Here is a 24596-nt window from a genome sequence, read left to right as displayed (position 1 = left end):
TCAGGAGAGTTCATGTGCTATGGTACTACTTTCTTTCCAAAGAAGAATGTGCTAATATGATTGGAGAAAAATTAGGAATTTTTTTGAAATACAGGCATATGCTGGGATGATAAATAGCTTGTGAGGTTTTCAGAGGGATGTTTTCCATTGTGCTAGGCTCTTTAAAATACAGAGGAAAAAACCCTAGTGTTTTTTTTTGTGGCACTCTTCCTACATAAGATCCCAAGTGGCATACAGCGAAGAGTCAATGAAATAGGCAAGGGTTAAAGGTGGGAAGGCCAGAGCCACAAGGTTCAGATATGGTCAGTGGTGGGCTGTTGTGATGCTTACAGGAAACCAATTAATTAAGGCCCGGAGCAAAGTTCAACAAACTCAGTGGAAAGACCTGCTGACTTGACAGGCTTTAGATCTCCTGATGGGACGGGCAGTCAGGGATAGCACATATTTATTTATTAATTAAAAAGCAGCATCCTTGCAAATGATTGGAGCCATTAGCTCATGCATTTGGAGCCATTAGCTCACCTATGTTATCTTTTTACCACTGCACTCACCCTTCATTCCCTCATATTTATTGTTCATCATAATCACTTGTTCCATTTTGCTTTAAGTCATATTAGAAGTACATCAGGGAGGGCTGTAGGTTCCTATCTGCATGTATACCACCTAGCACAATCTGGTCTCAGTCCTGATTTGGACCATAGAGTAGTAGTGGTATCAATGGTTTCCACATTTGTTGGAGGTGTTTAAGAAGAGGCTGGATAAGCATTGGTCAGGAATGTTCTAGGAGTAGCTATATCTGTGCTGTACTGTGGGTATTCCCCATGCTTCTGGCCTTTGTTAGTTGGCACATGGGACTAGGAAGAAATTATTTCATCCTCCTCTTGCTACATGATGTCAAGGTTTTGTTATTTTTCCTCTGCTTTCCTCAGAAGCATTGCATGTTGGCTGCAGCCAAGTTATGAGATTTTCACTGGGGTGTGCCAATGCTCCTGCTGAGACTTAAACCCAGAGGTTCCTGGTTAGAGGGTCTTACCCATTTGCTCAGGGTCAGACCAATCACTATATTTGGGGTCCGGAAGGAATTTTACCCCATGGTCAGATTGGTATGGACTGTGGGGTTGGGTTTTTTGCATTTTTCTGTAACGGGGCTTTGTGGCCCTCTTTCTAGGATCTCTTGAGCGTATATTGACAACCTTTGTAGCAGCAGGACATTGGTCCTGGCCGTGGTCCCCTTGCTTTATGTGAGGCAGGTTAGGGCGTTATGTCTTGCGTTGACTGGGATTGACTGTGTAGTTTTGCTAAGAGGCAAGACAGTGGATTTGTAAGGATAGATATGATCTTGATCTTGCCTCTGGCAGGAGATTGGACTAGATGACCTCTTGAGGTCCTTTCCAGGCCTACTTTCTCATGATTTTATGATTCTACAATCTGACACCAGATCCTTTTCATTTCAGACTCAGATCATGTATAAATGGATAGAGCCTAAAATCTGTAGGGAAGATCTTCGGGATGCAATGGAGCTGCCCCCTTCTGGAGAGAGGAAGGACTGTCCACCCTGCAACCCTGGGTTTTACAATAATGGATCGTCTTCCTGCACGCCTTGCCCTCAGGGCATGTTTTCGGATGGGACACAGGGTAGGAGGCCTATTATCTGGTGAATTCCCCTTTTCAGTAGATTATTGCAGTGAATTTCTACCCGTGTTTGCTTTGTTTCCCTACAGGCAATCACTAGTCTGTACATTACTTATGCTTTTATGAAGTGTTACTATTAGCTAGGGTTCTTATCCATCTAATAATTAGTGATTAAATGACATCAGAGCAGTGTTTGGGGATAGAGAGGTGAATGGAGAACATAAAGAATGGGTGTGTTACAGCAATAATGGATTGCTGTCATTAGTTAGTTGGCATTAATGTCCTCAGAATTATTTTTAAGGGCCACTGGGGAATAGAGTGATTACTCTGCTCTAGCATAAAATTCATCCTAATCCATCCCCTGCCAGGAGGCATGGGAGCAGAATGTTTAAGGCACTGTGCTACAGGGTCAGAGGGGTGAGTTTGTACCTTCCTCCAGGCTTGTACCAAAGTTGGCCCCTGATTGTTCAGGATGTGGAATCAGAGCATCCAGATGTGATGCCTTGCACCACATCACTTCCTTGTATGTCAGTGAGTGTGTTTACATGAGACGGTGACAGTGCAGTAGTCTAATAATACTGCACAGTAGCGCGTCACAGCACAAATACTGCTAAAATGCTACTGTGCAATAATATTAGGCTACTGCGCAGTAGCATCACTTAAAAAGCATTCACTGGCACTACTTGCAGTAACTCCAGTTATTGTGCATTTGTTCAGTACTTGATTATACAAGTTAATGAACATGTAGACATGTCCATTGGCTACAGAAACGGGCGTGCCTTAAGTAGGCTAGTCTGATGGACCATATCAATTTGAGATGACCTTTCACTCTTTTTAACCACCCCTCTATCTTGACCTGTTGATTCCCCAGGACATCCTTGTCCAGCCAAGTTTATTGTAAGTCATTAGCAAGAAGTCTTTTGCCTTTGCACTTTGGGCGATTGTTCTTACATCCTTAGATTCTAAGAGTGATTATTCAGGTTTGACGGACTATTTTTTTTTTTTACACGTATCTTCCATTTCATTCCCAGTTGCCCTGTATGAAACACTATTGTTTCCCTTTATACTTTTGTAAAGTGCTGCATTTTATAGTTATTACTTGGGTGCAATCTCCTTTCCCTGCTGTTCCCCTGTAGAATGCCAGGCCTGCCCAGCTGGGACTGAACCAGCTCTTGGATTTGAATATAAATGGTGGAACATATTGCCAGCCAATATGAAGACTTCTTGTTTTAATGTTGGAAATTCAAAGTGTGATGGAATGAATGGTGAGCCGGTCTCTCTCTACCTTGTTATCTTTCATCTTCACTGATTGTAAGAGTATTTGAGGGCATGGACAGAGAGGCTTACAGTTCTGTAATCAGCATAACATCTTACATTGCTGTAAACAAAAAAAATAGTAGTGGACAGATGACACAGACACCTAACATGGGATAACGACACAGTCATGTAAAGAACCATTCCTAAAAGAGTCCAGGGCAAAATGCTATTAGTGTAATTTGCACTGCTTTAAGTTTCATAGATCCACAACCATCCTAAAGTAGCTGTTTGCTGTAGGCAAACAGGGAATTACTTGCTCCTGTGTTGCCTAGTGGTGGCACAGCAATTGCCACCTACTGTGTGAGCTACCCTGGGATAGCTTCACACCTGCCTGTTCCTGATCTCAGTTAATTGTTTCTGGTATACAGAACTGAATAACTATACAAGAGAATGTGTTTGTCTGTTCACACACTCAGGGCCCATCAAATATGTGCTTGGCTCAGTTAACCCCAGCATACAGCTCCTTTTCTTCCTCTCATTGCACATAGGTTTGATAAGTCAGTGGATAATCATCTTGTTGAATACCAAGCAAAAGGAAATAAAGGACAAGACTCAGCTGGAATAAATCAGTTTTGCTCTGTTAACTTTCCTGGAACCAGACCAGATGGCAGAGTCTGTTCTACCTACTAGGCATCTGAGTGGACTTAGGTGCTTAAATGTGATCGCGTTCTACCTAATGCAAGTCCTGAAAATCCATTAATGAATCTGCTTTTGTAACACACCCTCTTTAGTCAGAGGTACAAAAAAGTGGGGAGGAGGAGAACCTATCTGCTTTTAACATTAGATGGATTACGCGAAAGAACCTACGTTCTGTTATGTGCCTACTAGGTGGCGTAGGATCTGAGCCTAGGTTATACCAACTGAACAGCTTAGAGTACATTAAAGAGGTAGTTATCCATGTTACAGAGTACAGGGTGCATCTAAGGCAGTAGTTCTCAACCTTCATAGACTCAAGGTATGCATTGATAGACTTGAGGCACCCCTTGGAAAATGTTAGGTCTTAGTTTTTGCTCTTTTTTGACTACAGAAAAGTAATAGAGCAATTCTTCAAAGACCTCACGTCACACCAGTCAGAATGTTTTTTTAACACTGAATTCGTATGTGAAAACCCTGGGTTTATCTTGTCAACCATGTTTGCTCACCTAATAGAGCTAACATTTTACATGAGCCTTGAAATATTCTCAAGGCACCCCATGGTGTCCTTGCACCTTGGCTGAGAATCAGTGAGCTAAGGATTATATAGGAAAATAAATGTCCACATTTTTGTTGTATTGTAGTTTCTTCCTGTTTATCCTTAATGTCATTTTTCCTGATCATTGAGACTTGAGGAAACACCCCACACCTGGTGCCTTCTAAGCCTTCTCCCTGCATATGTCCTGAGGTGGCAACAGAAAACATTCATAGTGCAGCTGTGGACATAGTCCTATTCAGAGATTTATTATGCCTATCCTTCTGTGTGCGCCTATGAGGAACTGCTCCTGTCCTGTTCTGTATAAGAACTACTGCTCTCTAGGGTGCATGATAAGGCTGCTCCAGTAACGTAATTCAAACACATACTTAAATTTAAGCACATACATTCCTAGATTATAGATTTTAGAGCACAAAGGGACCATTCTAATCATCTAGTCTGACCCCAATTTACTGAATTTCAAGTTGCTTGTTAAATCACAACTTCAAAGGTGACATTTCCATCTGACATGGACAATGTCCAGGAGCTGATATCCATCCTGAAAATGTCCCCCTTTTTAAAAGAAATTAGTTTTTTGACAATTTGTTCCAGCTGTATTTTTCAATCACTAATTTATTTACTGAATTATTGAAAACCCCTGTATTATATAGAAAGATGAGGATACTTTTATATAAATTGCCTGTTTCTGGAAATGTGGATTTTTTTTCCTTTGCAGGTTGGGAGGTGGCTGGTGACCATATTCAGAGCGGGGCAGGGGGCTCTGACAATGATTTTCTTATCCTGAATCTGCACATCCCAGGATTTAAGTAAGGATCACAGTTTCTTTGTCAGTTTGTATTTTATTTGCCAGCTTTCACACTTGCTTTACATTAACTCCTGACTGGAAAACAAGGTTTGGTTCTTCAGTACGAGATCATTTATAAGTAACCAGTTACTCCATACATTATTGTGACTGGGGCTGTTGACATCCTACACCCCAAATCTGTCATCCGATCTGTGCAGACACCACTGAAGTCACTTCAGCACCATATGGGTGGAGGAGTCCTTTACACATCAGATAGCAGTCAGGATCTTTGCTGTTTGCTAAGGACCAAACTGCTTTCACTTGAATAGGAGCAAATTAGGTGCAATTTCTATTGAAGTCAGAGTAAAGTAAACCTGATATTAGGGCTGGCATCCCATGGACCTCACTCAAGTGAGCAGTGATTTAGAAGTTAATGGTGTGATGCTTTCTAGGACACAAGGCCAGTTATATCTTTTTAGATTAAGAGACAACCCCACCTCCCTTCAGAAGGTAGAGGAAAAATTACCCTGAAAGGGATCACAGTGGAACAGTGAGGATCTTTTGTGATATGCCCCACCTTCTCCTGCTTCTGTACTGTAGGCTCCTACTAAACATTACACATGTTACTCTATTGCCTGGTTAATTGCTAAATTAATTTAGACTGGCCACATGTGAAAAGTAAGATCAGCCACTAGTGCAAAGTAATTATCACACAATAAAAATCACTATCCAGCTATAAAAAGAACCAACCAACAATAAAGTTAGTGCTTGAAAATGTGTAATAACTCTCTAGCTGGTTTCTATTTGACTTAAATTTGAACACGTAGCAGGGTCCTGGGTGGGATTTGTGTGTACTCAGCATCACCCTAGGTCACTCAGCATTTTGCAGGGTAGCACCCTAGATATTTAAGTCCTATGTGCAAGTCCTGCTTGCAGCTTGCAACATAAAATCTGCACTAACATATTTTAAATCAAAGCCTTTGTGAATCCAGACATTGGCTATGATCTTAATCCAGCCAAATGCTACATGTATGCATTTATGGATATATATTTTCCTCTAGAAGTGAATCAGAGAACTTGCATAATTACACACCCCCACCCACACACACCCCCACACACAAATTCTTTGCTGTACTCAATAACACAATTGATGGAAAGGTAAGGGGTAGGCACACAACTTAGACCAGGCTCTAAACTGCTTCCTAATGCCCATGTGGTTCCAAGGCACTCAATGCTGTAAACCACTGGGATGATTTTAGGTGTCACTAAATTCTACGTCTTTATTTTAGCACTGTGGTTTGGTCAAAGTCGAGTTGCAAATACAGCCTGGTATCATAAGAACATAAGAACTGCCATTTACTAGGTCAGATCATAGGACCATCTTGTTCCATATCCTGTGTTACAGTGGCAGAGAGCAGATGCTGAAAGGGAGGGTGAACTAGTTGGGCATTATACACGTACTTTTTTTCCTCCAACACACCGGAGATCCACTGCTTCAGAGCAGACTCAATTAATTGAGTCCGCATGCAAGCTGAGGCGAACAACACTGCGCTGTGTACAGTTGTATAAGCAGCGAAATGCATGTCAGCATGCAGAAAATGGCAGCAGTGTGCTCTTCAACTAAAGCATCTCTGAGGTGTTTTAGTTTAAAAGTGCGTTGCTGCCATTTTCTCAGCACCGGTGTGCATTTTACTGCTTGTATAACTGCAAGTGTCACAGTGCCAGGTGCTTTTCAAAGTGCCCAGCGCTGTGACGCATGCATGTGTAAAAATGTCCGGTATGACTAAGGTTTTTTTCCACCAGTCCTCTCTCAGTTGCAGCTTCCAGCATTTAAGGTTATAGTATTTGCAGGTTTGTTTGGACACAAAAATTATACCACTTGAGCTAAACCAGTATAATTAAAGTGGTCCGTCCCCTTCCTCCAGTGCAGACACAATTAGGGTGGCATAAATATGCTGCCTAACTAATGTAGCTGTTCCCATCTGGGAAAGAAAATAAGCTGTACAAGAATAAGCCACTTGTACACCAGCATAATTGTATTCCCCTACTGACTGCAGTGATATAGCAGTATCACTAAAGAAATCATACTTCTAATCAAAAACATCATTGTAGCCAACCTGCAGTGCTGCAAGGATTGATGGACCGGGCCTTCTGTTCGGGGCAGACTTTGTGGGAATGAATTTCAATTCTCCAGGAATTTGAAAAAGAAATAGTGTGACTGACTGCTAAGTGTTTGTAGAGAACTTTGTAAATATTTCAGTTCCTCCCTGTTAAACAGACCTCCAACGTCAGTGACTGGAGCAACTGGGTCAGAACTAGGACGGATTACATTTATTTTTGAGACCATCTGTTCAGCAGATTGCGTGCTGTACTTTATGGTGGTAAGTGAGACCTTTTACTCCATGACAGACGAGTGCGCTTGGCATTCCACATGTCACTTTAACATATGTACATAGAGGCGATTAGCTGCACTAGGTTTATTATGATGAAGATTAAGCGTGGCATTAGTTTAGTATCTGCAGTGCCCTTGTAGGTGGATTTAATTGATGATCTAGCAAGTTTTCTCCATCATTTGTAGTATGATCTCATTCTTCTCTGAAGAATAGAAAACAATCAGTAAGTTGATGGAAGAAAGGATCGCATTCTGTCCTTTTTGACTCCACCTGATAAAACTCCAATTGACTGCAATAGGATCAGAATTTCACCTTCTAATCTACCAATGTCATGTTCTGGGTAAAGGGTACAGGAAAGGAAAAACTCTTTTTACCCATACTAGACTGTCAGGCAATCACTGAGCCCTTTGCTGAGCTGCCTGCTCATTTCATTGCTTTGACATGAGACATCAAGAAGTGGAATGTCCCTCAAACGGAGGCACTCAAAATTAGTATCTACTTTTTGGAAAACGGGCATTACTCTCACTCTGCCTGGATTTGCCCCATCTGTTTTCTTTGGTTTTCAAGTCAGAAGGGACCATTTGGATCAACCTAGTCTGACTCCCGTATAACATAAGTCACAGGACTTTCCTCAATTTATTTTTGTTTGAACTAGAGCATTTGCTTCAGAAAAAGCTCCCATTCTTTACTTAAAAATTGCCAGTTGTGGAGAAATAGAGACAAATGTATTTATTGTCCATTGCTAAACACCATATACAAATAAAAGGCCTTCTAAATGCATTAAGCACCAGCTATTATTATAAAATATTCTTATAATATTTCAAACCTCCTTCATTAATATTGTTTCTATTTTATTATGGATTTTTGTAGGATGTTAATAGAAAAAACACTAATGTGGTGGAATCCTGGGAAAGAAGTAAAGAGAAACAGTCCTACACTCACATTATCTCCAAAAATGCTTCTTTCACATTCACATGGGCCTTCCAGAGAATAAACGAAGGCCAGGATGTAAGTATTTGATATTTAAGCCAGGATTTAACAGCAGAGCCTCCCTCTGAAATTCACTCAAGTACTCAAAATCCCAGTCCACCCACTCAAGCCTGTTTCTTGCTTCATTTATAGAGAAAGCTGGCATAGGCCTGCTGTCCAACTTAATAGAAACCCTGTATCTACCATCTGTATTTGGGGTCACACAATGGGAATATATTGTACTTCTAATAATGGCTAAGTAGGAAGGTGCAAAGTGGCTCACTAAAAATCAAAAGGCAAAATGACAACAAAAATAGTGAAAATCTGGATAGCAAGACATCTTGGATAGCCTCCAAAAATGTGAATAATCCTTTGGGAGAGGCCAGGATCTCTCCCTTATTTTAGGCTGAATCTTGCTTTCATCTGGCACAAACTTGGTATTGTCCTGCTTCATCAATAGGAGACAGCAAAATGCAAAATTGAGAAATGGAGAGCAAAGCAAATGCTATAGATGCTAATAACGTTAATCCCATTTGTACTTGTGCAGCATCTCTTACGTTATATCTTTTACCACAAATTCTTAGATTCTGATTCAACAAGGCACTAAAACACATAGCTGCTTTTAAAGCCAGGAATGGCCCTAATGAAAAAAGGGGTGGGGGGGGGAAGCTGTTCATGGAATAGTTCTTGCCTCTGCATGTCTAAGTGGAAGCTTCATCATTTTGGGGCTCTGCTTTACACTTTGGATTATACACTGGCTATGCATGACTGTGGTACAGGCTTGTGCACACACAGCTCACTATGCAAGTGTACAAGGACAGGTTCTAGAAAAAAGTGAAGGGGCATGAAAGGGAGGGGGGACCCTCCTGTATTTTAGCCCCAGTAGCTGTGTAGTTAAGGCACTTGCTGAGGAAGCAGGAGATTCAACCTTTAGGCTCTCTAGCACAGAATGGGTTTGACTCCTGAAGCTGAGCCACTGCATTTAATAGTTACTGCATAACATGGATGGGGAGCAATGCAGAAGGTTCTGTAAGGCTCCTGGGAAGAGCCTGCTTACTTTTAGAAGCAATATCATCTCACTGAGCTACACATCCTCTACCTTGTGTCCTTCCTCCTGACCCCACATACCTTACTCTCTTGGCTGCCACAGTGGTCCAGCGCAGTGTCCTAACCACCACACCACAAGTCAGCTATTATCCAGTCCCTTCTCTAGTGTTCCTTTAGAAGCTGGCCCTTAGACAGCCAAGAGATTTCATTCTCAACTCAACTGCTTCTTGGCTTCATATCTAAGAGCTAGATAAAAAGGTTGTTTTATCTGAGAACCAGATTCTTATCTATTCCACCTTATTCAAGTCCCAGACAAAACACTGATGGGCATCTATACACATGGAGGGAAGCTGCTCCAACATGCTGTAATTGCATGCTGCACGTCAGAGCAGACTCAGTTAATAGAGTCTGCTGGACTGTGGTAATTACTACGATCCAGCAGACTCTAGTGTCACGTGTATCAGCGTCCCTGCTCTGAAAAATGGTGGCGAGGGCACTTTTTACGAGCTTTAGTTAAAATGCCCCTGCTGCTATTTTTCAGTGTAGGGACGCTAATACACGGGATGCTCTGGGCGTTTTAATTAGAGTTGCTCTCAGAGCCGCAATAATTAAAGCTCCCCGCTCCCCCACCAACTCCCGGGGCATGTCTACAAATGCCCGGAGCATGACTATAAATACTTTTGTAACATGGCTCCATCCTAAACTCAAGATTAAGTCACCAAAAGGCAGAGAGCAGGAGCAGAACTCATCCACCTCTTACGTAAGCTGTTTTCCAGGGATGAGCAGGATGAGATAGAATCACTTAGGCACCTAATAAGTGGACGAGGATTTGGACCCTGGTGACCTGCAGGTTGCCTCCTGATCCCTGCCTTTAGACCAAGCACTGGGGGAAGCAACTTATTAATCACAGACAGGGTACAACATGCTTCTCTAAGGGTTCCTTCCAGCCTCTGATAAACATGCCTAAGTGCTTTCTTGAACTGGAGGTCTTCTACTGCGCAGGGCTGTTGTGAGATTTGATTCAAAGATGAGATTCTGATTGTATAACATGGACTGGGGTTATGTCTCCCACTCTTGTTTCAGAGCAGGCAGTTCATCAATGACATGGTGAAGATCTACTCAATCATGGTGACCAATGCTGTGGATGGAGTGGCCTCAACCTGTCGGGCCTGCGCACTGGGTTCAGAGCAGTTTGGTTCATCCTGCGTGCCATGCCCAGCTGGACACTACATTGAGAAGGAAACTAACCAGTGCAAGGAATGCCCAGCCAATACCTGTCTGTCCGTACATCAGGTGTATGGCAAAGAGGCTTGTGTCTCTTGTGGGCCTGGCAGTAAAAGTACCAAGGTACAGAGACTGAAAGTGGTTAAAAACATAACAACATAAGAATTGCCACTGACTGGGTCAAACGGTCAGTCCATCTTGTCCAGTGTCTTGTGTCACACAGTGGCAGAGCGTGGATGCTGAAAGGGAGGGTGAATTGGGCATGACCAGAGTTTTAACCATTCTTCCTCTATCACTTGCAGCCTCCAGCATTTAAGATCTAGGAAGTTCTGATTCTTAACTCACAATGCTCAATAGCTACTGATTCTCCTTTCCTCCAAGCATTTGTCCAGTCTCTTTAGCCTCTTTTTGAATCTAGCTAAACTGTCAGCTTCCACACTGTCTGGTGGCAACGAGCTCCACAACTTTAATTGCATATTGTGTGAAAAAGAACTTCCTTTTGTTGCTTTTAAACTTCCTACCTACTAGTTTCATTTTGTGATCCCAGGTTCTTGTATTCAGAGAGAGAGTAAGTAATAAATCCCTATTTACTTTCTCTTCGCCTTTTAGTGTTTTGTAAACCTTTCTCATTCCCCCTCTCAAGCATCTCTTTTCTAAATGGAATAGGCCTAGCCTTCTTAGGCTCTCCTCATATGGAAGCCCCTCCATACCACAGATCATCCTTGTTGCCCTTCTCTAATTCTTTTATATTCTTTATGAGGTGTAGGTACCAGACCTAGGCACAGTATTGAAAGTGTGGATGCACTATGGATTTATAAAGGGGCATAATGACACTTTCTGTTTTGTTTACAGTTCCCTTCTTAATAATCCCTAATGTTTTGTTTGCCTTTTTATGGCTGCTGAACACTGAGCTGTTGTTTTTAGCAGACTGTCCACAGTGACTCCCAGATCTCTTTCCTTTGTGGTAACAGCTAATGTAGAGCCCATCATAGTTTGTGTATGGTTTGGGTTATTTTTGACCACGTGTATCACTATGCTTATCTACACTGAATTGCACCTGCCATTTAGCTGCCCACTTGCTCAATTGTGCCAGATCCTTCTGTAGTTCCTCACAGTCTGCCTTGGTCTTTACCACTTTGAATAATCTTGTGTCATCAGCAAATTTGGCCATCTCACTACTCACCCCTTTGTCCAGAACATTTATGAATATGTTAAATATCCCTGGTCCCAACCCAGATCCCTGGGGGATCCCATCATTTACTTTCTTTTCCATCTTGAAGCTGACCCTTTATAGGCAGATAAAATTATACCCTTTATATGGACTCTTTGCTTTCTAGCTTTGTGCCAGTTTCTAAGTCATGAGTGGACGTTCCCTGCAATTCTGTGACTACTTCATTTTATTAAGAGTCTCTGATGGGGGACCTTGTCAAAGGTTTTTTGGACGTCCAAATACACTATTGGTGCATCTACACATGTGTTTTACTGTGGAGCTGACTAATCCACAGTAAAGCATCACTGTCTACATGTGCCCATATTAGGGTGCAGTAAAATAATTAATTCTGCTGTGGGATAGTACTGTCCAGGAAAAATACTATCCTAAAGTGGAGCATTTATGTGCAATGAAATGCACATGTAGTAGGTGACTGGGGCTGGTTGGGGCACAAGGATGCTACAGTGCAGAAGCTACCAGTTTTCCAGGAACAGAAGTTACCAGCCTGTAGTTCCCTGCATCCCTTCTAGACCCTTTTTAAAATATGGGAGTCACACTGGTGACCCTCTAGTCCTCTGGTACTGAGGCTGTTTTTAGTGGTAGGTTGCATGCTACAGTTAGACCTTCAGTAATTTCTGATCTGAGCTTCTTCAGCACCCTAGGGGTGAATGTCATCAGCTCCTTCAGGAGTGGTTTCACTCCTGTAGGGAGTGTCAGTCTGAACTGTGTGCTATTCTGCACCTGTCAGCTTTCCCCACCATTTTAATTTAAAAGATTCTCTACCACTTTTTTAATGTTATATGCCAGAGGTTTACTAGCATTTTGGCTCAGGTAGAAACCGTCCTTTCTGTACAGGTTCCTCCTGTTCCAAAAGATTCCCCCAGTTCTTAATAAACCTAAACTCTTCCTCCCAACACCATCATCTCAGCCATGCGTTTAGGCTCTGGAGCTCTCCCTGTGTAGCTGATCCTATATATGGCACTATGCTACCATAGGGGTCCTGGCTTTCAACCTTTTACCTAGGGGTGCATCCAGAGGAGCATACACGGGTAATTGCCGCATTCCAGCAGACTCTGGCATTGCATATATCAGTGTCTCCACACTGAAAAATGGCGACGGGGCATTTAATTAAAGCTCGTTTGATGATGCACTTGATGCTCCAGGCACTTTAATTAGAGCGGCTCTCAGAGCTGCTCTAATTGAGGCACACCCTTCCCTCCTGGAACACATCTATAAACACCCTTAAAGGCTCCCCCTCAAAGCAGGGGGGAGGAGGAGTGGCAAGCTGACTTAAAAACTTCCCTGTTTGCTCCTCTTGTTTGCTCACTCCCTGATGACTCAGGGGATCTCCTTTTATGCTCTGCGGAGCATGGACTGGCTCTGCCCCCTTGTTAGGGCTTTTGTTAGACACAGGCAGCAATCACTCAGCTAGGAGCTCAGAGCACTCAGCCCAAGGACAGAGCTGTCTGCTTCACCATGGAAATGGCCACTGCTAGCTCTGTGATGTAGTTAGTCAACCGTGCCATTGCTCCAGACTCATTCCCGGCACCATGTCTGCTTGCAATTGCTTAACAAAACACTCTGCTTATGGTTCTGTGTGTCCTCTTGCAACGGGTGAGTGTGACAATGTCTTTGGGAGGTCCATCTACAAAGGCTAAACTCAGGACTTCCAGATCTAAAAACACAGGCTTCTATTACAAGGTTTAAACCATCAGATCTATTAGTACATTAAGTCAGTAATTACTTCATAAATGTATACATCATGTAGTTACCTGAAGATGGGGGAGAGGGCAATGCTGTGTCAGTGTGGGCTACATAAATCTGCCATGGCCCTCTGTGGACTAGAATTGCAGACTGATTGCAATATAATGTATACAACCTACAGTATGTATAAGCTGTGGACTCTGGTTAAAAGAGATTTAAATAGAAATGGGAGCTCTCACCTCACCAGCTGAGAAGGGGGAGCTCTGAGCCAAGCATACTCCTTATAGATGGGGGAACCATCTACTTCCATTTGCTTTAACCCAGGGGGTCTGTAACTGACTTTTAATATACTTTTCTTCCTCTGGAAGGACCACTCCACGTGCTTCAGTGACTGTTTGGTGTCGTATTTCAAGGATAACCAGAGCCTGAATTATGATTTCAGTAACCTCAGTGGGGTGGGCTCGTTAATGAGTGGACCCAGCTTCACGTCTAGAGGAACCAAGTTCTTTCATTTCTTTAACATCAGCCTATGTGGGAATGAGGTAGGTGCCGACATAGTAGGGACAGGGAATGGGCTAGCCTCACTGAGTTTGATTGTGTATATCTTTGTGGCCTCCTAGTAGTTAATCAGCACCTGATTTGGGGAGGTCTTAATTGTCTTGAGCTCCTTCTGCATTTAGGCCCCAGCTCGGTGCCATCCCTTTCCATTGGGATTTGGATCCAATCGCAAATGAGGCTCCTGTTTATGGCAAAATGATATTCTGGCAAGAGGACTCTAGTGCTTCAGGCCAGGGGAGTTAAACACATTTGGACTTCCAGCCAGATCTGAACCATGGGGCTTCTTGTGTGCTGGATTTGGAACCACCTCTGCTGGCAGGGTGAGCAGCGTCAGGGAGCTGCAGGGGCTAGTACTTGCCCTGTTGCTGCTGAGATGTGTCCCTAATGGGGCTCCACACCCCAGAGTTTGGCTACAGGCCCTGTCCCCAAATTCCCAGCCACTCTGGGAACCTTGCAGGCTGGATGTATAGATCCACAGGCCAGAGATGGCCACGGGCTTTAAGACCCCTGCTTTAAATTAAGGAGATGCTCAGGAAACAGAATCCCAGACCTTCCTTTGTTTTTCTCTGGGATCTCCAGGGTCATTCACCTGACCTGTCTCTTGCTAATGTGGTATTCTGCTGCTAAGCCAGCCCAAACTAAGAACTGAAATTTTTGACTGTCAGCTTCTTTCCATATGGCCCCAGGTTCCCTTCTCACTCAAGTGAAGATGTTGTTGTCAGCAGAGCACCTCTTTGCCCAGCTACCCACCAGCCTTCACTTCCAGTCACACCTGCCAGTTATTGAGGCCTCTGACTGTTTGCTTTCCGACTGTTAGAGCAATAATGAAATGCATTTAACTAATTTTGGTAAGAGCATATGCTTCTGTTGCTGAGTGTTAATGCACATCATCTGGAAGATGGCAGTTTACAGCAACAAAGGCTTAATCTAAATTTTGAAATACACTAAAGCAATGATTACTGATTCCTCAAAGCACTTCAGCAGATGGATACATTTAAACATGTGGGTTGGTCATCCCAGTGATGTTGCTAGCGGTACTGAAGACAATGGAAACACTTATGTGCTTAAATCTATGCAAGTGCTGTACCTTACAGCTTGATCCTACAGGGCGTGGAGTGCTCTTCCACCAAAATGCTTAAACACACATGCAACATTTTGTATACCAGCAGTCCCAGTGTCTTAGAGTAACTCACATGCTTCAGTGCTCTTCTGGACTGGGGATGCTGAGGGCACATGCAGATGAACGGGCACATGCAGTATGTGGTGCTGCAAACCATACGCATAGCATATGCAGGCGTTTGCCGTGTTTGGCAGCATGGCAGGTTTTTTTTGACATTGGGAGATCCTGGTGTCCAAAAAAACCTGCGACTGGAAAAAAACGGGGTGGTGCACATGGTGTCAGCGTGTGTTGCCTGAAACCGGAGCCTGGCTGGCCAGTTCCACACTCCAGCTGCCAGCCAGGCTCTGCATGCTGGATTGCTGCTGCTGAAGCCCCAGGAAGCACCCAGAACCCCAGGTAAGACTGCTGGGGCCAGCCCAGGTGCTGGCCTCAGCCTCCCCTACCTCACCCAGGGCAACTTGCCGTGTGCCAGAGCACGTGTGCATGAGCATTCCTCGGGGACAAGTAGCAGCGACACAACTACATGCTGCTGCTATTTGTCTCCAGGAAAACACACGTGCTTGTTCGTCTGGATGCACCCTGAATGTTCAGTATTTTATGGAATTGGGTCCGCAAGGGGTGAATTGCCTTGTCTGTTGTGGCAGTTGCTCTGCATTTCTCATGGAGGTCTCTAGAGAGGGATACATCTCTGAGATGTATTAATGCAGTGTTGTAGAAACCAGTAGGCATTCCTTTAAGCATTGCATGCATTCATTCTCTGTGAACAGTTTTTCCTGGGTTAAGTCCCAGATAACGAGGTATCATACAATGAATCATTATGTGGTTAAGGGAAATACAGTTTTTCTTTGCAAGGCATTCTATTATGCATTGCAAGTAAGTGCTATGTTGTCAAGATAAACAAATAAGGATGCTTAATAGCACAGGTCCTGAGCAATACATAAGAGGGAAGTGTCTGGCTGTTTCAGAATACGCGTCCGGATTTAATTGGAACCTTCATGATGGGACAATTTAATGTTGCCGTTTGTCTCCTTCCTGCTGACAATTTCAAATTCTTTTCAAGCTGTCATGAGAGGAACGCAACTTCCCTCTTTACTTCCTCTCCCTCCCAAGTCTGTGAAAATCCTGCAGGAAATAAAAGCCCATTTTCACCCTCATCTAATATCTACAGGGGAAAAAGATGGCCATTTGCACTGACAACATAACAGATGTCACTCTAAAGGATATGGTGGCTGAATCAGAAGATGATTCAAACTTCATGGGAGCTTTTGTGTGCCAGTCTACCATCATCCCATCTGACAGCAAGGGGTTCAGGACAGCCCTGGCTCTGCAATCCAACAGTCTTGCTGATGCATTTTTAGGTATGTGGTTTTGTCTTTTGCTTCTTTGCACTTAATACATACTCTACAGATAGGTCATCTACAAATAAGAGAAGGGGCAACACTGCTTCATGGTCTAATCCCATCAGTGGAATTTTCCCAGCACCTCTGTGGACAAGGCACCCCATGTTGTGTGGCAATTGTATTTTCCCTTTCTCTGATCCTTGAGGAGATGCATGCCTCAGCTCTTGATAGGCAAGGTAGGCTCGAGGCATAACAGGTTCCTACTTTTTTCAGGCAAAAGAGGGCACAGGACCAGATAACACAATACAGAAACAAAAGAGGAAGCACCTCTCAGACTGTTTTAAGCAAGCTTTCTTGAAGATACTTGGTAGGGGAAATAGAGATGGTAGTTTGGAGAAGAAACCTGTGCATAGCTTTGTCCTCCCAGGAGCAGACCAGAAAGGCAGTTAGAGGCACAATTCAGTCCTGGACTCCCCTTTCCTGTAGGGGAGAATTAAATAGCTCCTGATCTATACCATCCTCCTGCTGCTGTTCCCAGCATGTCAACTGTGCTTTGGAAAATGATGCAAGTCAGGCAGGCTGTCTGTCACCCACTCCCATACTCAGGAGGCTGTGACCTGGGCTAGGGACAGAAGTTACATATAAGCTGGTTTAAGTAATCAGATACTGGTTTAAACCTGTAACAGAACAGATGTTCAGTGCACATAAGCTAGTTTCAAAATGGCTGAAACTGGTTTAAGATAAACGTGGTTGAATGTAGTATCAGACTTAACCGACTTGGGTTGTCAGTTAAGTCTGATACTTCTGTCCCAGACCCCTTCCTGGTTCAAGTTAAATCATAGTCCCCCAGCATCCTAGCATGCTTTGCAGCCCTAGGGTGGGTTGTGCTGTCTGCTCCAGCAGAGAAGCAGGGTGGGGGCAGAAGCAGGGATTGCTTCCCCCTAGGCAAATCCCGTCTGGGGTCTGGGGCCAGGGAGGGGTTTAAAACCCTCTTTCCCAAGTACAGAGCTGTCCTATCCTGCTAAGTTTACTGCTGGCTGCAACTGTGAACTACAACTCCCACAGGCACCTGGAAGTAGGACAAGGAAGTGATGAGCAACCCTGCAGAGTTCTGCTGTTGTGATTCTGGACTGCAAATCTCAGAGACCTTGGGGGCAGCAGGAAGAGGAAGTGAACACACAGCCCATGGTGGCTACGTGCCAGAGGCATGCTCTGGTGCCCCCTGGCTTCTGGCCTAAGCCACTGCAGGCTTGTGGCTGCATTTCCTGAATCAAAAGTGAATATCTGTTCAGTTGTTTCTCAGTTTAATCTCTGCAGCTCAGACTAACCTGTAAAGACTAAATCAGTTCAGCCTTGGGCTTTTTGACTGTCTGTACTTAGCCATGGAGACTGCTGTCCCTTGTACTGCCCTGTTTGTGTTCATCTGTGTGTTTATAGTACAGGGGACCACGTGGTAATTTTAAGGACATTAGAAAGAAAAAGTAGGAACACAATGTTGTTTTTTTCTTTGCAGAGAATATGACTTCTTCCATCTACAAAATATGTACTGTGTTTTTAAGAGTCTATGCCTGGAAAGGAGCATGAGACCACAGACTCTTACTTGTCAACTAGTTTTTCACATATTGAACTCAATAACTTGTGTTTGACCATAGTGTATTGTGAGATATGTGAATGTGTTGAATCTGCATGTGTGACTCTTAAGTTACTTTCTATTGAATCTGTTCATGCCAATGCATATATAATTTTACTTTATATTTACAGTATATTCTGTGCCTGCCAGTCTGGCAGCACTCTTTCCCACACTCGTGGCTGGAGTCCTTTATCTGTGAATGCCTTGGACAAACATAACATATATCTTCCAAAAAGGTGCCCAATCTTACACTGAAGCTGTTAAGCGACGGATAATATGCACAGCTCCTTACATCACCCAGCAGAGTAGGCACGCTAGGAAAAGCATCTACAAGAGAGGGTTAAACACCCTTGCTATTTAAAAAAAACACAAAACAAAACAAAAGGTGTGCCTTATTTCCAATTGGAAGTTGTCTGCTTTCCTCTTCCAGATGTTGATACTTTTTTATGTTTCTCTCTATTAAAAACCCTATCCCCACCCTTAGAATAAGTACATTTACATTGTGTCCCCAGATACACTGAAGCATGCCATGCCTACCTGCCCCTGTTCACACATGCTAAACCCAAACATGCAGTGGTGAAGCTACTCTGGGGCATCCCATGGAGCTGCTCATGTGCCAGAGACAGAGGCATTGAGAATGGCCATGTGGTAAGACCCCCAGAAATTTGGCATGAAACCACTCTGGGTTTGGCAAATGCAAGTGGATGGGGCATGCTTGAGATTGTCCCCCCGCAAAATTTTAGGGGAGAGACAATATAGATGCCCCTTTCAGTGCTATAGTCAATATGCACTCTTTGCTTTAATAAACTGAACAGATCAAGCTCTAAGTCTATCACTAGAAATCTTTTTTTCCTCCCCTTAGAGCATTTTTGTGACTCTTTTGCATTCTGTCCAGTGTTTGAACATACAGTTCTCATGTCCATATTTTTAAAATGGTGATGAGTTTTAGTGCTGGTCTCACCTCTTTACCCCCATTCACTGCATCCTTCTTTATCTCATGTCTGTGTTACTCCTCCCTGCCACATCATGGCATTGGAAGCTCCTGTTGACTTGCTTGTGCTGCTCTTCTGTGGCCTGCCTTCCTCATTCTTATGTTTGTTTGTTTTAAAACACATTTTATTTGAGCTGGCCCATCCTCTCTAATGATCCAGACTATTATGTATTACTCTGTCCTCATCAGTACTTACAGCTCTGGCAATCTTTGTACCCTCCACAAATTTTATCAGTAGAGATTGATTAACTTCCAGATCACTGATGAAATTGTTGAATGAAATTGTGCCCAATATCAATGGCAGTAGAAACACTCCATTGGACTATACTTTCCCATTGACAACCACTTTTTGACATCTCTCAGTTTTCCGCTTTTTAATTCATTAATATGTGCTTTATTGACATTATATTGCTTTGTTTTTAATCATGTGTTGAACAGTAGTAAGTCAAATGCTTTATGAAAAAAAATTACTTCTCTGTAGTTTTCTTTATCAGCCAATCTTATCCAAGAATGGAATTAGGGTTGTTTTATCAGAACTGTTTCCCATAAAATCATGTTGATTGCCATTAATTACATTCATCACTTTTAGACCTTCTCTGATTGAGTGCTTTGCCATCTGCAGATTATTTGCTTCTGGATTGATGTCAGGCTAACCAGCCAATCACCAAGTTTTCCTACTAGCACTTAAATATTGACATAGTATTACTACTCTTCCAGGCTTCCAGGATTTCCCCAGCATCCTAAGATTTATTTAAAATGAATATCAGGCTAGACAGCTCCTCAGCCAACTCTGCTAGGGCCCCTACATCTAAGTTACCATGGCTGAGTGATTCATAAGCATTTGTGCTCTGTAGATGCTAATTAACATCCTACTTAGTTACTAATAGACTTCATCATCCTGTTTCTTTCCAAACAGAGACCAAAAATATTTATGAAGCATTTCTGTCTTTTCTGCAAGTGATTAACAATGTAACTGTCTCTATTATGGTAACAGGCTTCTAATATCAGTAGGTTTGCTTTTCCTGATATACTTAATTACCTCCTTTTTGCCCTTTAGTGCTGTCGCCAGCCCTGATGGCTTTTTAATATCTTTAGTTTCCTTTAGTACTTCTCTGTTTTTCCTAATTTTTATATTTTAATTGATTTATCTATGTCCCTTTTTTCTTGTTAGTTGTATCCCATTTTTTTATTTCAAATTGCTGCCTTCACTTAGTACAGAAGTTGGGCTTTTAGGCAAAGTTGTTTATTTAGGAATCATGGGCTTTTTGGCCATCTAATAATAATCAATTTGTTTTCAAGGAATTCTTATTTCCATTCACATTTCTCTCTCATTTTGTCCTCCTAGTCAGTTTTTCTCATAATTCTTCTCAGTTTCGGAAATGAGTCTTTTTGAAGCACCAGGTATATACATACAAACCTGCATGCATAAATTATACAGTTAGGACATACCTTGGTTTGCCCATATTAATGAAATTTGATCGTGATCCATAGACAAATTTTCTGTCCAGTGATCAGTTCATCTTCATGGGACATAACGGGGTCCAAAGCAGTGTTACCTTTTTTTGGGACCAGTGTATTTTGGGTGATATAATTATCAACTATAATATTTAGAAATTCTAAAAATATTTTACTACTGACTTCATGGGATCTCCAGCATGTGTGTTGAAAATGGAGCCCTGCCCCATAACAATAAAGTTTTTCTTACCTCACCACCAGATGTTCATGGAGTAGCATCCCATTTGATGAGCTGTAGCAAACCCCAGCCTTTCCCCCTTTTGAGGGTTTTGTCAGTCATCTTATAAATCCATGTGCATGTGGAATCCTTAGTTATCAATGACTAGCATAATCAATGGCATCTGCAATATAGATTGCTGGCCTTGTACCTCAATGATCTGTTCTGTCCTTTTAGATATTTTTAACAATCTAACCGTGACAGTTAACCCGGCAGGTTTCAGTCAAGTATATCTGTTGTTTTCCTCATTACTAAGACTTTCTGATTCCTCGGGCTTCTTATCCACACTCCTCGGAGACTCCTCAGCAGCTGAAATATTTCTTCTATTGACCTTCGTTGCCATCTTAGCACCCTACTTGTATGCTGGCCTTCTGGTTGCTTCTGATAGTCTCCAGCAGAAAATGAGCACCTCCCTCTCCCATATGAAAGTCAGCCTTTTGTTGTCTTATTCGGCCAGGTCCCTCTCCTTCTGGAGTGGCTCAGTGTTTCATAAAACCAAACCTTTCACACCAGTCATGCAACCAGCAGTTTACCTCCAAATTGTCTTCTCTCTCATGGGACTAGAAGGATTTCTAAGAAGGTTGCTTGGGTTTTCTCTGGGTTAGCTCCCTTCCAAGATCCCTGCAGCCTGTAGTTTCATGTGATACTGTATTATTTATTCCACTGCATATCATAAAAAACTTTCCATATGACTTTGTAAGTCTACACAATCTTTCTGTTGCATTTGGAATTTCTGCTCTAGGGGACTGCACACTGACTTGTCTCTTTCTGCCCAGAATTGCCTATCCTTTGAAGGAAGACAGCACTCATTTAGGTCCTGCATCTGGCATCCTCCTTACAAAGCTGTAAATTCACATAAAAAAATGAAGACTGTTTTTTACACTTTGATTTATCAATGATAGAGTTTATATTAAGACTATGTAATGTATTTTATCTAATTATGTTTTGTAATTATTAAAATTATGTAATGCATTTTATCTTATAGGCTTGTACCTTGTCTGAAAGAGACAAAAATCTGTAGAGTTCACTTATATTAAAAGATAGCATTTAACACAAAGTTACTGGATGAGTTCATGCCTAGAAGTCAAGTACCATCCGTTGAAAGCATGTAGACCCTGAAAGCATAGTACATGAATCCTCCAAAAGTCTCATTCTTAACCTGTTCCTTGTTTCTTTTGGCTATTATTTTAGGAGCTACAGTGGAAACCACATTGGAAAACATTAGCATGAAAACAGAAATGTTTCCACCTTCTCCAAGGAAAATACCTGATGTGCATTTCTTTTACAAGTAGGTGGAAAATTCTACCTTGGAGGTACATCAATGATTTTTGTTTGTTTAATGGAAGAGTAGTCTTAGACAGAAGATCCTTAAGGCACTCCTCCAGTCTCTGGCTAATGCTGAGAGGAGTGTTGATGACAAGCCTAGGACATCAGTAAACACCATTGCCTGCACAAATCTGAGTTAGTTTTGAGCACACAGAGTGGAGCCAGAGCCAGAGTGGACCCTTGATTTCTCTAGGTGCTATATTATATCTTAGTTTTTTTGGAAGGGTTTTTCCTTCATTTGCTTTGAAACATTTATGGCAGTAGAAACCCCTGTATATTTGCATTCATATTTCCAAAACCGAAACAGGGAAAAAAATCACTTGATTCAGACTTGCCCAGATCATACCAGCTTCTTCCTGTTTTTCATATTCATCTGGGTAATATTATAGCTAACGGCCATACTTTGGCTCAGATTATTATGCTGTACTGCATAATGGGGCAGCGAGTTCTGGTCTCCGAGGCATGCCCAACTTCTGCTATTTCAGGGAAGAGTCGTTTGCAGCTTCTTGGGTTTTTAGTAACTCTCAGACCATACTGCTTATGGCTATCATTTTCTAATCCTTTGATTTTGGCATGGGAAGAAGCTGTTCCTCTGTGAAGAGTCCCTGAAATGCACCTTTTTAAAGTATGCAGGGATGTATAAATGATATATAAATGATTATATAATCAGTTATAAATTGTCTCTCTTGTTCCTCCTTTCATCTGACAATGGCAAAGAACAGTGTGGTGTGATAGTATCTCTAGAGCTGTACATATACATATGCTGGCAGATACATCTTGAAGCTGTGTGTTTACATTTGTGTATTTAAATACAAATACTGTGTATCTAAAGTACAAATACTGCACAACACATATCTAGTGAAAATGAACTAAATATTTATTGCAGGTTTTGTTTTATTTTGGATTAGGTCTTCCACAGTTACAACCTCTTGTGAAAATGGACGTGCAACCATTGTGACAATGAGATGTGACCCCTCCAAACCCAATCAGGGAGATATTTCAGTTCCCAGGTATTTAATTATTTGTATTATAATAATGCCGAGTGTTCCCACTTCCTTTAAGTAAAATCTTAAGGGCAGGGCTGTCCAACTTCTAGGCCACTGGGGGCCATGCTAGCAGGGGCTGCATGCTGTGCAGACCACACCAGGTGAGCCATTGGCCACTAGGCTGCTCAGGCGTTCCCCTTGGTTGTTCTGGGGGCAGGGGGAGATGGGACTGGCTGCTGGGCAGGAGCCTGGGAGCTGCATTTTAACAACTTGCAGGTTGCATGCAACCCACAGGCCATGAATTGCACAGCCCTGCTTTAGGGGGTAGACGGATGAAATATGCATACCATTGAAATGGGCATTTCACCAATGTCAAAGCAGCAGCAGACAGAGAATGCAGATCCTTAAGTCATCACCCAGTTCAATCCAGTTACCTCTGAAAGAGTCGGGGGTAAAACTCTAGTGGGTGTAAGCTACCCAAGTTTAGGTTTCATCTAGTGGCATTTATCGCACAGTAGCCACTCGTGAAACAAATAGGCTGTCACTTGCTCTCCATCACTGAGTGGTGAGGTGCAGTAGTAGTCAGATATTGTGGGGGAGACCCCAGGATAGCTGCACATCTGTCCTTTTCTGAACCCCATGTTGTTTTACATTGATGTATGAAGCCAAGATTGATTTCACCAGGGTACTTTTTTGCCCAGTTCCTTAGTCACCTTATGCAAGTACTGTGAAACACTCCATCATCTCTTACTAATCAGAGGCCCATGTCCATTTCATCCAGATGAGTATCCAGGCCACAGCATCTCCCAGTGAACTGGCTGCTGCTTAGTCTTGCTGCTATGGCCCTGCAGAAGCCCTTTCCTTTTTTCTGTTAGGCATATTCTGTGACCACCTGACAGACTGGGCCTGTATGGAAACATAGGCAGAATTTAGGCAGCTTCCCCAGCCAGCCTGTAATGCATCTAGGATGGAGTTAGGTGCCTAGCTGCTCAAAGAGGATCTTCTAGTCTAGCCTTTCCCTCTCTGCATGGAACTGCAGGATCACTCTTAGACTGCACCTCTGAGCTGCAGCTCTCTGTTACCAGCTGTGTTGATCTGCCCAGCCCAACTATGCTTAGCATCTGCAAGCCCCCTTTTTCTCTATGAGCCTGTGGCAGCAGCTGATTGAAATGACTCAATAACAGTTTAAAACAAAGTATTATGTATCATTTTCCCCAAAATACAGCCAGAAGCAAGATGGGCCAAACCAGATAATATATAACCCAAGGGACACATGATATTTATTAAAAACAAGTAACTGCCCCTGCCCCCCCCCGGCTGGAGAATAGTGGCTGCAGCAGCTCCAACATGTGCAGATGGCGGCAGAGCGAGTCTGGCCCTGGCGTGTGCTGGGGGGAAGAAAAGGGGAGGCCTGTGGCACCCTCTGCCCTTGGCTGAGGCTCCC

At 42.8% G+C, this 24596-nt stretch overlaps 1 protein-coding gene across 1 annotated transcript in view; it reads left to right on the top strand.

Moving 5' to 3' along the window:
- KIAA1324L (KIAA1324 like) overlaps nt 1-24596 on the top strand; it is a 112559-nt gene that overhangs the window by 67839 nt on the left and 20124 nt on the right. The window contains exons 8-17 of the mRNA XM_019509512.1: nt 1455-1635; nt 2769-2897; nt 4854-4944; nt 7201-7303; nt 8186-8323; nt 10415-10678; nt 13838-14011; nt 16316-16505; nt 22032-22128; nt 23075-23176. Of these exons, the coding sequence (XP_019365057.1) occupies nt 1455-1635; nt 2769-2897; nt 4854-4944; nt 7201-7303; nt 8186-8323; nt 10415-10678; nt 13838-14011; nt 16316-16505; nt 22032-22128; nt 23075-23176 (1469 nt within the window). The remainder of the gene's footprint in view (nt 1-1454; nt 1636-2768; nt 2898-4853; nt 4945-7200; nt 7304-8185; nt 8324-10414; nt 10679-13837; nt 14012-16315; nt 16506-22031; nt 22129-23074; nt 23177-24596) is intronic.

This window comes from Gavialis gangeticus, unplaced genomic scaffold (assembly GCF_001723915.1).
Source record: "Gavialis gangeticus isolate Ggan-Ray unplaced genomic scaffold, GavGan_comp1, whole genome shotgun sequence".
Classification (NCBI taxonomy): Eukaryota; Metazoa; Chordata; order Crocodylia; family Gavialidae; genus Gavialis; species Gavialis gangeticus.
Note: the sequence above shows the minus strand (reverse complement) of the source record. Positions and strands in the feature narration are given on the sequence as shown.